We start from the raw sequence: 13,517 nt of genomic DNA, 5'->3' as shown, positions 1-13,517 counted from the left end.
GATTTTAGAATCAACTGCTTGGGCATGAGAATGGAAGGGTAAGTCCTAGGCTGAAGCCTGCATTGCCAAAAGAGGCAGAGCAGGCATGAAGAAAGGTGAAAGACAGTGCTGATGGTTGGAAGAACTAAATCTTTCTGGCAAAACGTGCCCAGCCTCCTGGCAGGGGTGGATGACCCTGGCCTTAGTCATGCCTACCTAGGTGTCAGATCAAGTTGGTTTTAATCTTTTTCTATTTTTAAAAGGGATAACAAGCAGTGAGCAAGTGAGGCTGGAAGCAAAGCTACACCCCCTCATTTTTATTTTTTTTTTGTAACAGGCTAAAATCAACTTGTAGTTCTTATTTCATTGCTTCACATTTGAGACAGCTCCACTTGTGAGTACAAGTTCTTGTTATCACTTCAGTAATTCCACTAAATTCCAGCTTGTTCAAACTCTTAACACCCTTCTCAAGTTTCATCAAGAAAACCCCTGAAATATATCCAACAATGAAGATGTAAATAAAAGCCAGACCTGCTCTAAAGCTGTCGGAGGCAGGCAGAAGTGGAGAGCATACTAACAAAAAAAAGCACCAGGGCCCATTACAGATGCCGTGTAGTTTATGGGTTAAAAGTCATGTCATCTCATACCTGTGCTATCTGCTCCTTTTAGAAGATCACAGCAACGAGTTGTTAAATTCTGAGGTTCTTTCAGCACAAACAGTAGTAACACTTCCGTGCAGCTGCTGCACGGGGTCCCTGCCAGATCAACCAGGCTCTGTCTGATGCAAAACTCCTTCTAAGACTTTGGGGTCACAGGCCACACTTTAGGAAGCAAGGAAACAAACCCTTCGGGGAATCTTTCTCATACCCATTTTTCTATTCCACATGTAAAACATTTTTTAAGAGCCAAACAAGCCAAATATAATTTATACTTTAATACAGAAAAGAAACCATACATCTGTAGTTCAAACACACCAGGGGTAACAGTTCAGTATATCTAGAATAAGACAAAACTTGACCTTGTAGCTGAAGTAGGTGACCATGAGAGAAGGAAGGCAAATGTGTACTTTTTCAATTTGATTTCGTATTCCAATGGGACTCACTCTACTAAAAAAAAAATATAATTAAATCCTGAATTAATCTTTATTTTCTTGGGAAAGCCAATAAACAACTGGGAGTGGTAAAAACTGCACGGAAATCATGGAGGCTGAATAGCTCCGGGTCCAGTTGATCACACAGAGAACCAACAAGCTCCCACAAGGCACTGACAGGCCTTAGCTCTCAGGCAACAGCCTGCTGCAGTTAAGTGCCTGCGATCACTATTTTTAATAAACTGGCCAAATCCTTCAAGAGGCCTTAGCTGACCCTGGGCTCAGGGACAGACGCTGGTGGGATCTGTTCTGGCTGAGTACGGTACTTAGGTGTCAGATCCCATCAAGTGTTGTCAAAGTCAGATGATGCCTTGACACAGTCCTGCAGGGTGGTGCTCACCACCACGCACACTTCAGGTCCTTCAAGCGGAACACATATAAAACTCCAGCTCCAAGGCAGCTGGTCAATACCAATACACATTTACTTAAAACTTACACTGCTGTAAAAATAAATATACACACACACACAAAAATAATCCATGGGGCTGGGGGGGCAAGCTCCATCATTGCTGGGCGGACAGCCTCACCAGTGCCTTTGCTTGACTTGTGGGAACCGCTCGTTACCAAGGCAAGTAATGGGGTTGGTCTGGCCCTTAGCTGGAAGGTTAACGGTCCATATGTCTTCCTTTCTCTACTACAAAAATAGAAATTCATCTAGAGCAATAATGGTAAGTGACTGCACACCACCTCTGTGCAGATACTGAAGGACACTTCACTATACTGATCCAATGACACACAGGGAGAAATTTGCAAAAATAGTCAGGCGGACCTGGGCATCTGAACCCCTGGGACTCTCAGGAGGTCCTAAAGCGCTTTTGGAAATCTTCCCATAGGCACTTATAAAAAGAAGAAACCCATTTACTGCACTTAGGAAAGAAGCAAAAAGAGAAACACTGCAAAGAATGGAACCTGTATCCATACAAATGGGAACTAAATGTATCAGCAAGTACATGCCTTGGCAGAGATTTTCTTACTCGTAACTACAACAATACTCGTAAATCTTCAGGAAAATTCGTGCTCGATATTGTCATATTACTTACACTGAAAAAACCAAACATCATTAGCAGCAAACAGTTAACGGCAATCTTCAATGCTAACTCTACCACACACTTTGCAGACAAGACTAAGGATAATAAAAATTTGCTTGATGATACAACCCTGACAACAAGGGATTAAACCTTCTAGAGGCAGACCGATACCTACCTCTGTTTTGCAAAGGTAACTCAACGTGTAAGTGGTACAGGTTCGAGCAGCAGTCAATTGCAAGAGCAGAAGGTCACTTAAGAACCTCGTGAGGGAACATTTAAGTACTCCGCTCTGGGTACGCTGCACCTCTACAGAGCCACTGGAAATGATGGCTTTGCAAGGCAGGCTCGTTCTGCCTGATGTGCGGCTCTGTTGTGGCCATCAGGAATTCACCGTGCTAATCAGGGGTTAAGGAAGCCTACAGATAACTCCATGCTGCAGGAACAGGACCAGCGAGACTTCCACGTAACTGAGCTAAACCAGCCTGGAGTGTGTCACTACTTACAGCTTTGTAGGCCCCGAATCCAAAATGAACAGAGCCTTAACCACAGACTAGGATAACATTCAGAGCAGCAAAGGGGAGTTGTTCCCAGGTACGTGTATTTTTCTCTACTGAAGGCTGGTTTACTATCGGTATTTCTTACCTGCCTGACAGCAAAATGGTCCAGTCAGTTCCAAACTGGGAAGAAAGCAGCTGACCTTTTAAAGCTGCCAACGGTAGAGTGCTCCTTGGAGAGTCTACAGGAATTCTGACTGACTAAGGTTGACGAGATCAAGGATTCTACTCGGGTAGCAAACTGTCTGTACTGGGAGCTCCTCCCACTGGCTTTTTTCATCTTAGCAGGGGGATGGAGGAGACAACTTAAAGTCTTTAGCATGCACAGTCACCACTAGAAAGCTTCTTACATCTACTAGGCTACTAAACAGATTTACTTTGTTGGTAAGGTATCAACTACAGTCTCTTCTTTTTTTGCTTTTTCCTTCCGCATGATCTACTTGTTTTACTGAACAGACAACATCCCTAAAAACAATGCTTCCATCTTACAGAGAAGTATGTACGGGAAATTCCTGTGGACAGGCATATGCTTCCTATTGAATTAGTTCATCCTTCCCCAGACCAGCAGTACAACATGCTGGATGCAAAGCCAGGTGGCAGTGTAAACAGACTCCTCCACACTCAGGATTCTGTTGTCACAACTGTGCTACATTTCTGCTGGTTGATGAAAGAGGATCATCTGTCCTGCTTTGATGTTCGGTCCTTTGTAACTGATTATCACAAACGCAAAGCTAAGTGCCTAATGGTAAATGAAAGCTTTGTCTTGACAGGCCCAGACTTTTCCTCTCTCATGTCAAACAAGATGTTTCTAAATACCTCTGCTCTTCTTTTAGAAGTTTAGCTAAAATATTCAGCATCCAACAATCTGGAAGCTTTTGTAGTAGAAACAAACAGCATAATTTCTTTTTGTTTGAGGTTATGTTGCTTTTGATTGCACAGTTAAACTATGGTGTGTGGCTCTTTATTAACATGCTTGAAATATGACAATGTAATAAGAGCATGAACGAGGATAAAGCACCTTGCAGGAGTTTGTGTTCCATCACCGGGGATGAAACTATGCTGAGACGTTCCCACACCAAGCAGGACTATCCACCCTGAGCCACGACTAATCTGGTAGATCGTTAACAGCCATTTGGGAGAACGGTGCGTTTAGCCTGTCCAGTTCATCTACTTGTGGGGGGTGATGCATTATAACCTCATGGTCCTCCGAAACGTCATCACCCACAGAGACTAGGTTTGTTAGAGATTTGCTCCGAACACACTGGAAATCAACATGACGGCTTTTGCCCTCTTCCTTTTCCCATGACATCTGGATGAACGGCCGTTGAACATAGTTGTATATCACTTCGGATCGGCCACCAGGCCTCCTCTTCACCTTCTCTTTACAGGTGGGATACCCTGGAAACACAGACAGCCAGTCAGTTGCACTACACAACTCTAACTTGCACAAAGGGACAACAGGATCCCAGAAGGATAGGAGTAGGAGGTAGGAGTGACTATGGGATCAGCCAGGACTTGGCAGACAAATGCTCACATTCCACATTAACCATTATTGGCTTGCAAAAAACATTCCCTTTTCCCCTGCAAAGGAATCCAGGAAGGCTGTACATTCTTCAAGACGGAAAGCTTAAAGGCACAGGCTGACCCCATGTGCTGGAAGATGAGCTGGTGGGGAAGATGACCAGCCTGGTTGAACAGAGCTTTGGCTGGAACTCAGGGAAAAAAAAAGGAGAGTTTATGACCTTTGGAAGAGAGGGCAGGCAACTCAGGAGCACTGCAAGGATGTTGCGAGGTTTGCAGGGAGAAAATCAGGAGGGCCAAACCCCAACTAGAATTCAATCTAGCTGCCATAAAAGATAATTAAAAATGTTCCTATAAATACATTAACAACAAAAGGAGGGCTAAGGAGAATCTCTAACCTTTACTGGATGCAGGGGGAAACACAGTGACAAAGGGTGAGGTACTTAACACCTCCTTTGCCTCAGTCTTTAGTAGAATGAAGACCAACTGTTCTCCAGGTACCCAGTCCCCACAATCCAAGGGGAAACAGTGACAGGGATGGGGAGCAGAATGAAGCCCCCATAATCCAAGGGAAAATGGTCAGGGACCTGCCACACCACTCAGACACACACCCGTCTATGGGGCCAGATGGGATCCACCCCAGCAGACCGAGGGAGCTGGCAAACTGCTCACCAGGCCACTTTCCATCATTTATCAGCAGCCCTTGGCTAACTGGGTTGGAACAGGCTGCCCAGGGAAGTGGCCGAGTCACCATCCCTGGAGGTATTTAAGAGACGTGTAGATGTGGCACTTGGGGACATGGTTTAGTGGTGGACCTAGCAGTGCCAGATTAACGGCTGGACTCTTTAAGGTCTTTTCCAGCCTAATAACTCTATGAAGAGAATTGTTTGTAGTCACGATCAATGGCTGCACAGCGTTAGCCATTTTGTGAGCAAACATAGCTACCATAAAAATGAGACAGTCTCCCAGGACATAGCACAACATTCTCTAAGGTCCCTAAGGGAATTCTTGGATCAGCAAGTGGAAGTGTTTGACTCCTGCATCCTGTTTACTTGGTCCTAAAGAGACAAGGCTTACTGGTACACGCTACATATCTTTCACTTTCCCTTAACTTTTAAGTCTTCTGGCTAATTTCCCTGTAACACGATAGAGGTGAAGGAACATGCCCAGCTTCTACTAGTCACATGAAAATAAATGCCTAGTAAAACACAAAGCAAAACAGGAAGCACCTAGAGTCCAGAGGAAACCAGGCTTTACTGCCTCTGAAGTCACCTGTTTCACAGTTTCCTTTGTTGAAGAAATACCTTACCTTCAATGCCAATGCGAATATTTTTCAGGCCCCGTTCCTTTAATACTGCTTTTGCAACATCGCGGTTCTCAATGTACTTGAAGAATCTGTACAGCTTGGAACTGTAAAGGACTTGGGAAATAAAAAGGCTGATTAGAATCTACAAGGTAGAACCTCTCCCTGTTTCTGATGTCTCTCAGCTGTGGGAGTGCCAAAACCCAGGTCTGGTTTCCACGATCTACTTCAGGTGTCTGTTCTCATCACTGGGATTACCTGCACTTCCCTGGTGGGAAACTAGTGATGCATATTACAGGCTGGATGGCGATGGGTGGGTAAACCAAAGAGTATTCACTCACTAGGCAGCCAGGAAAAGGCCAAGGAGGAGGCAACAAACAAAAGGGAAAGATGCAGTGAGTGCTGTCATTACCAACGCAGGCAGGCCGGCCAAAGCTCTAACAGCCAGGTACCCTGCCTCTGGCAGCAGCCAGTTCAGAAGGAAAGTACAAAACGGGCCTCCATGTGCCAGCACCTCTTCCTGGAGGAAGACTGCTCTTTGGGAATGGGTTCTTTCCTTATGGCCAGATGTCTGAGTGCATGCTGAACACAGAGCCAGGAGCCCCAGTGCAGAGCCCTTACTTTGCGAGTACTCCTCTCCCATTGGAGGTGGATGATCTTCATCCCAGTCCACGGTGTCTTCATCTGTCAGCACAACAATATGGCACTCACGTTCCCCTTTCCTTGCGCTATCCACCATTATAGGCAGAATTAGCTCCTCTAGGTAGCTATCAAACTGCTTGTGAGCACCATCGTTGGAGAGCTCGTGTAAGAGGGCACCTAATGAGACATAAATCATATGATGAGCTTTCTTACACAGTATGAAAACATGGCCCAGCTCTACACTTTCCAGATAAACTCAAGAGCACAAAATCCTTAACATATGTTCAGATGCATCAACAGCTTTCAGCTCCCGAATTGGCAAAAGCAATGTACTGGACTGCATTTCAAATGGAATGCAAATTACACTGCAGAACCATTACATTACCATTAAAAAAACCCACCAAGGTCCAATCAATACAGTGAAACAGCAATAGACTGAATAATTTAATTAATTATGAGACTTCAATTTGCAGCAGCAACTTCTGTCCATGAAAGCACATTTTGTGCCTTCTCTGTGATCACTCATCAAGAGGACAAGGTAGAAAATTCTACCCACAGCCTGTGCTATGATATACCCCATTTCAGTATAGTGCCTTTCACAGATCTGCCTATGTTAAAAGTACTTTTTTGCCAGCATACCCAGCAAAAAGCTGTTCTCAATGCGATCCCTTCATGACTAGGAACCCTCTGGTACTTTCCAGCTTTGGTATCTTTGGTTCCTGCTCTGCCCACCATCCTTTAGCTTAAATTATTCATGATTCTCTGGTACATTTTTAGACAGGAGTTATAACCCTGCTTTTAGCCTTCACTTTGTTCGGCTGTGAGAGCAAACTCTCGGCCTCTGTCACACAAGGAGGCTAGAATTTTTACAATTTCAGTTTGCTTTTTCGAGTAGTGTGCCTGCATTCTGCATGATTCAATCACTTCACTTTGGATTGACGCAACAAAAACCAAAGCTGTTTAAAGGCAACGCATTTAAAGTGAGTCACAGCGGCGTCCCTAACTTCATGCTTAAACTAAAGCACACTAATAAGAACTTGACTGAATCAGGATCAGAGGGCTCAACACCACGATCTAAGAGCTGATTTCTCTCTATACTTACTTAAATCTTGACATTTGATTGTGTTGAAATCAAAGTTTATGCAGAGGTAATCACATGTGTCTCGAAGGTCCGGGATGGAAATCCCATCAGGGCAGTTAATGATTCCAGTTTTGTAATAATCCTGCAAATAAAAGAACAGGTTTTGGAGAGAAAAATTAAGAATGTCTTGGGACTCTGATAATTTTTAATTAGTTCTTTGTTTTGTTAACAAATATTTGAGAGTTACAGAGGCTATATATAGCTCTGTGAGCAGTAAAAACAGCCCTACTTGTCTGAGAACCTATGTCTCTATGCAGATCCTCTTGGGTCTGATAAATGGTGAGCTCCAGTTAAAACTTTTCCCATGGCATAGGGTTTCATAACATCTTATATGCAATATGCATTTATGTGCAACCACAAGATCATGACACAGCTCAGGAACTAAACTGCACTACTCAAGAAAGGTAAAAGGCAACATAAGCAAGTATCTGCGATGTTCACTCATACCAAAGTCTACTATAATTTTTAGAAAATCACAATGCAAACCAGTAATAAAAGAATATGTCCCGAGGGTGTGCAGCTGCCTGGGAGACGGCTCAGTTTTGCACATGTGACAGATTGGTGTTTTTTTTTTTTAAATCTGCAAACATCTCCTTACCAGCACAGTCCGGAACACAGCTGAGCTAATTCCTTCTGCGATTTCATATTCTCCCTTTTCATTTGGCCTGGTGAAATTATATTCTCTTCCTGGTCCAAACATTCTGAACAGATAAAAATCTATATAAATGCACAAGTATATTTAAATTCATTCATGCTAGAGGCCAACAGGAGCACTGATGTTAAACAAAACCAGCCGTGACACATATACACAGTAACCTGAAACCTCTACTTCAACCTCTTACATAGTAAATAAGCACAAGAGCTGTCTCTGCTAAGTCCTTCTGTAGGTGGACTCTGTCACTATAGCTACTCTACGGTACGGAACAAGCCACAGCCCAAAGAAACAGATCGTGCAACCCTGGGTCAGAAAATACCCTGGCAATAAAGCCCTTTAACCGACAATCACCGCATGCTTTTTCACCCCTTCTTTTACACAACGACCTGTGCAAGGGTCAGTAACCCAACAGAAACTGTCTCCCTTTGGTCAGAGATGGGTGAAAGTGCTGGCGGTACAGAAAATGAGTGCTGCTTCTTGCAGGAATAGACTCCAACCTTTAAGCCACGTTACAGGGAGCCGAGTAACTTCTCTTTTGGGACAGTATCAAAAGATAACAGCAGGAGGGGGATGAAGCACTATCGTTTTCCCCATTCTGGAAGGGAGGTTATCAGCTGTGAACAGATGTACTACTTACAAACAAGGCAAACACTTGAAGAGAAGGCAAAAGGAGACCATGTCTAGCTAATTATTGTTTGAAGGAAGAGGACCGAAGGGAGAATCTTATCTGCAGACCTACCAGCTCTCTCTACATCTGGTCACATTTTCAAGGCCTCACAGCCAAGTTCTGAGAGAGGTCAACCTTGCTTTGCTTGTGCATACAGATGAGATCGCAAAACAAACATTAGGGGTTTGCTCCATTTTAGCAAACATTTGACCCCTTGATGTATCTTGAAAATAGTGGAAATCACCCACCTTCCAAGCATAGTATCAGGGTGAGCAGTGAAAATCTGTGGATTCACTGCAAAGCGTGTGCCATCTACCACAAGCGTCACTTTCTCTGGAGCTGCTGTTTGTGAATTGCTGGTTGAAGACAAAGTGCAGCATCCATGGCGTTCCTGCGTATTAAAATATTCTGACTGTCTCTTATTTCCATCTTGGAAGTGACAGTTGTGCGTGTCTTCAGGAGCAGACAACATGCTATTGATCTGCGGATTTACTGGACAAGCAGTGTGTCGGCATTCAGAATCTAAACCTGAGAGACACAAACATTGCAAGGGTAAGATATCATTTATTGAAAAACATAATGAGAAAACTAAGTCAATACCATAACAAAGGATATCAATATACATAACTGTCAGGGTAACGTTACATGACATAAAACTAGACTGCGTTTTCAAATTGAGCCGGCAGTGGGATTTTGGATAAAAAAAAATTCCCCGATGAACCATGATGGTTAAATCTCCTCGTTAAAGCAGGATAGATTCAGCGTGTAAAGAGCAGGAGCACAGGAACTGTAGAGGGCCAGAAATACAGACACAGATTCCTAGCACTGATAACTGCTCTCACAGGAAAGCTGGAGCAGGAGCACGCACCACACCAGAGGTGGTTCAAGCCAGCAGTGCTTGATGCCCACTCCATGGTGGGCACACAGCTCATCAGGACTGTCCCAGGACAACCTCAGAAGAAGCTGCAAGTTGGCCGGCCAGAGCATACCTGTGCGATGATCTTGTCAAGACAGCAAGAACCTAAACGCTGCTGTGGACCCTTGTCCTTCACACCAGCCAGACAAAGGCAGGGTACATACTTCCCACTGCACACTGCCTTGGGATACCGAAATTTTTCCAAAATATATCACTCCTCAAAAAAAACCCCCAAAAAACCCCAACACAAAAGTATCTCCTGTAAAGATTCTATAAGGTAAAGACATTATCCTTACCCTCAGTCCTGGGAACTGCAGCAGGGCTGTGACCTCCTAGCACCACATTACTTTCTTCTGACTCATGGACTGCTACCGTTACGTTTTCCACAGAGCAACTGGACTCCAGATTTCTTGACCAGTCTGTCCCACCAGCAGAATTAACATTCATGCTGGGCCTCCGTGATGTGAGGAGTTGGTTGCGTTTCCTAAGAGAAGAGCTAGGAGAGAAAATACCAGGTTGTTAGTTTTGGAAGAAACTCTCAAGCAACGAAGGTCAAATCCCTGTACCTGGTACTTCAAGCAAAGTCCCTCAGGCTCAGAAGGCATTGCTTCAGATACTTAACTGTGTTTCAGAAAGGCTTGTGATGCTAGTTATGCCCCTACACTTACCTAGGAAGAAGGGAAAAAAGGTTTTAAAGTAACCAGGGATCTATTTAGTCTATAACCTTTTGCTTTTTTAAAATTAAGTCTAAAGCCACTGATGTCACTAGATCACACGTGTGATCTGCAAATACCTTCCTGGGCAATTGCCTGACCTCCAGACCACTAGAGCCCTTTAAAAATGTTTATATCTCTCTTGATTCCCCAGCACTGGCAAAATGAGCTCTGTAACATGTCTATAGCCCAAAATATAACATTTTCCCAGTTAACAGCTTAGGCATTGCCTCCTAACCACTCTTGAGGTTTGACTAGGAGGTTCCCTGCTCCCAGTCATTGCTTTTGTTTGGTCTCCCTTCTTGATTTATCACTCTGCTGTCTCAGTATTTAACCCAATATAGTCCTACAAGAAATACTCATATCGCATAGAACAGCCACGACTGCAGCAGCCTTGCATCCATCGTACCCTGGCTTGGCCTGACACACAATGCCTCAACCGATGCCATCCCAATCTTAAATGCTCTTTCAGCATATGCAGAAAGACATCTTCTGGTTTTGCTGTTTGGCCACCTTACTCTTAAGTGAAATTCTTCTTCCCTGTTCCTGTCTTTCAGATCCGCCTCACTCCTTTGTATCTCCTAACAGATCTCGGTCCCTCATTCTCTCTTCACCATTTATTTTGTCCTGCTATTGCCTTGGACAAGAAACTGTTCTCCTTTCTTGGCTTGAAGTATTTTCCTTTCACCCTCTCAAACATAAAACACCAATTTCCTCATTAATAAATTTTCCCAATTTCCCCCCCTGCAGAACAATTGCCCTGTGTCCTTTTCTTGGCTGAATTAAGACTCCAGGGCCCGCGGGTGCACTCTGTAAAGCACAGCAGAACACTGCCACGGCTAGATGCAAACCCGATAAAATACAGCACTAATAAAACAACAAAATGCCAAATAAGAGTTGGCGAGTTTTCTGGTCAGGACCCGCTGAGGACGAAGGCCTTTAATGAGCAGTTCAGTGGTGGGTTTCAAGCCCATCGTTACTGGCAGTCAGTGTAAGCATTTCATTCTTAATTAGAAATTTGAAAAAGGATTAACAATTCCTTCCTCTTGTTCCGTAAAACCAATACTAAGTTGCCAGCGTTATTGTATCTGTTTTATTTTTAGAAAATCTGTTGCTTATGCACCATGTGACATTCATCAGAAGGAAGATCTCTGGCCACAGCAAAACCATGTGAAAAGCTACTGTATTTTTTCCTTTTTTTTTAAAGGTGCTGGCTGGCTGGCAGGAACAGCAACGCGAGGAGCCCGGGAGAGTCACCTTAGCTCCAGCAAACGCAGCACGCAGTGCATCACTATGCAACCTCTCCTCTCACCAAACACCCAGAGCTGGTTGAGAAAATTCCCTTTCCCGAGGGAAAAAAAAAACTTTCCAGGCTGTTTTCTTGCACCCACTGCACCGGTTGCCTGGATTCTGGAGAGACCCCACTCATCAGTCCCACCAGAACCTCAGCAGTCCCTGTGAATGCTGCCTTGCATTTGGTCACAGGTGAACAAATCCATCCCTCTTTGCCTGAGCGAAGGGCAACGCAAACTCCCCGTGCAAAAACCCGTGCAAAAACCCGTGCAACCTCCTGCCCTCTTCTTACACATGTCAGAGCAGCGAGGGCAGGCGGGATGCTGGGCAGTGGGATGCGGATGTGCGGAGCACGCTGCACCGAAGCAGAACACGCCAACTGCCCCACTCACAACTTCAGGATAAACCTATTCCAGGAACGACCTATATAAACGAGTAAACATGGAGAAAATACTGTTTAAAGTAAACATAAATATGCAAACGCACATATGGTACAACACCCTGGAAGGAAAACTAAAAAAAAAGCCTTTAAATCAATTCCAGAATTGTCAATATCAAATGGAACAAGTCAACCATTCCCCTATTTCATATAGCCTATCATAATTATTGCAAGGAAATGGGATTTTCCAGACTGCAAGTGTTAAATATTTTATACAACTAACACTGTGCTTTCAAACACATTCACTGAATTCCAAACGTAATTACGCTATACTTTTTTGACCAAAATGCTTGAAAATTTGGTGACTGCCCAAACACCGTTTTTAAAACTGCAGTTTGATTTACTTAAGCAAATGTGTTTTGAGATGGGGAAAAAAAAAATATCCTCGTTGCATGGATACGTTATCACCTTGGGAAATCACCTTGGGAAAGCCCTTAAGAGGAGTAGTTTTTGAGACTAGCTAGTTGTCAGAACACAAATACTGGGTTGTGTCTCAGGGACTCTCCCCGCCCCCCGCCAGCTTTTATATATTGAAACAAGCTTCCTGATAAAACTGAGATGCTAACACACTCACTTGGGAACCAGATTTGCCCTGTGAGCTGACGAGAACTCTATTAAGAAAACTTGATAAGCATAAAATTTACTTCTTAGGCCTCTTTTCTTTCAAGAGTGCTCCACTGCTGCAGTTCTGCCGATAAACTCCCCTTGCACTGCCTGAACAACCTCTTGACTATTTAATACGTTACTTTGCAGAGAGAAGAATTTAGGCATGGAGCAGATCAGTAAGTTGTTCATATCTAGGCAAACATTAATTTTATCAAGGGACACTTACATTCCGTAACTTCACAAGCGGCCTGCCTTATAACCCTATTTAAGTGATGTCAAATAGCGTGAAATGCTTGCAGACTGAACTTTCACAACAATCAAATTGGGTTTGATGAATGTTGCCATCTTTGCTCGTCACCATAAGCTCTGAATTAAATGCATGCACAGTTCCAGAGACCCTGTGTGCCATTCCGCGGAGTCCTCTACTACAGTATCTCAGAAACTACACAACTATCATCAGATACATAGGAACTACAATACATGAATTTCCCCTGATCATTCCCCCCGCCTTTTCATGCTTAATCTGCTAAACAGGATTTTTAGGAAAAAAAAAAAAGCCCCAGCTGTTTGACACCTTTCTCCTCAGTCTTTTCTGTTACGCTAAGTTCAGCACCAGCGAAAGGTGCCAAAAACTGCAGCCGTGGGCAGATTCAGAAACAGATGCTCTTCACAACTGGGGTGGCTCTTAGGAGCATCAAATCTGACTTTCCTCATTAAATCTACGGGAAGCCGAACGTTCAGCCCTGCTGATAATCCGACTCAGGCCAAGCTAATGGTGCTTTCCTGTCTTCTGTCCCCTCTTGGCATGCCCAAATCCTACACAACATGTGTCAGCAGAATTGAGGTAAATGAGTAAGGATTCCTTTAGCACATCTGGCTGGGAGAATAAATGTCCAAACCAGTCATTTAA

General features: G+C 43.9%; 1 protein-coding gene across 7 annotated transcripts in view; it reads right to left on the bottom strand.

The window, feature by feature from the left end:
• Nucleotides 1-898: 898 nt before the first annotated feature.
• KCTD20 (potassium channel tetramerization domain containing 20) overlaps nt 899-13,517 on the bottom strand; it is a 30,863-nt gene continuing 18,244 nt past the window's right edge. For 6 of the 7 annotated variants that reach the window (XM_037410694.1, XM_037410693.1, XM_037410697.1 and 3 more), the window contains 7 exons: nt 9,853-10,052; nt 8,889-9,168; nt 7,917-8,019; nt 7,280-7,400; nt 6,157-6,354; nt 5,542-5,652; nt 899-4,109 (listed from right to left, as the gene is read on the bottom strand). In XM_037410694.1, the coding sequence (XP_037266591.1) occupies nt 3,817-4,109; nt 5,542-5,652; nt 6,157-6,354; nt 7,280-7,400; nt 7,917-8,019; nt 8,889-9,168; nt 9,853-10,003 (1,257 nt within the window). In that variant the 5' untranslated portion in view covers nt 10,004-10,052 and the 3' untranslated portion in view covers nt 899-3,816. Of the gene's footprint in view, nt 4,110-5,541; nt 5,653-6,156; nt 6,355-7,279; nt 7,401-7,916; nt 8,020-8,888; nt 9,169-9,852; nt 10,053-11,854; nt 12,632-13,517 lie in introns of those variants that run through there. The other variant, XM_037410699.1, reaches the window with a different exon arrangement.

The sequence above is a fragment of the Falco rusticolus genome, chromosome 17, assembly GCF_015220075.1.
Source record: "Falco rusticolus isolate bFalRus1 chromosome 17, bFalRus1.pri, whole genome shotgun sequence".
NCBI lineage: Eukaryota > Metazoa > Chordata > Aves > Falconiformes > Falconidae > Falco > Falco rusticolus.
This window is presented reverse-complemented; position numbering and strand designations above follow the sequence as displayed.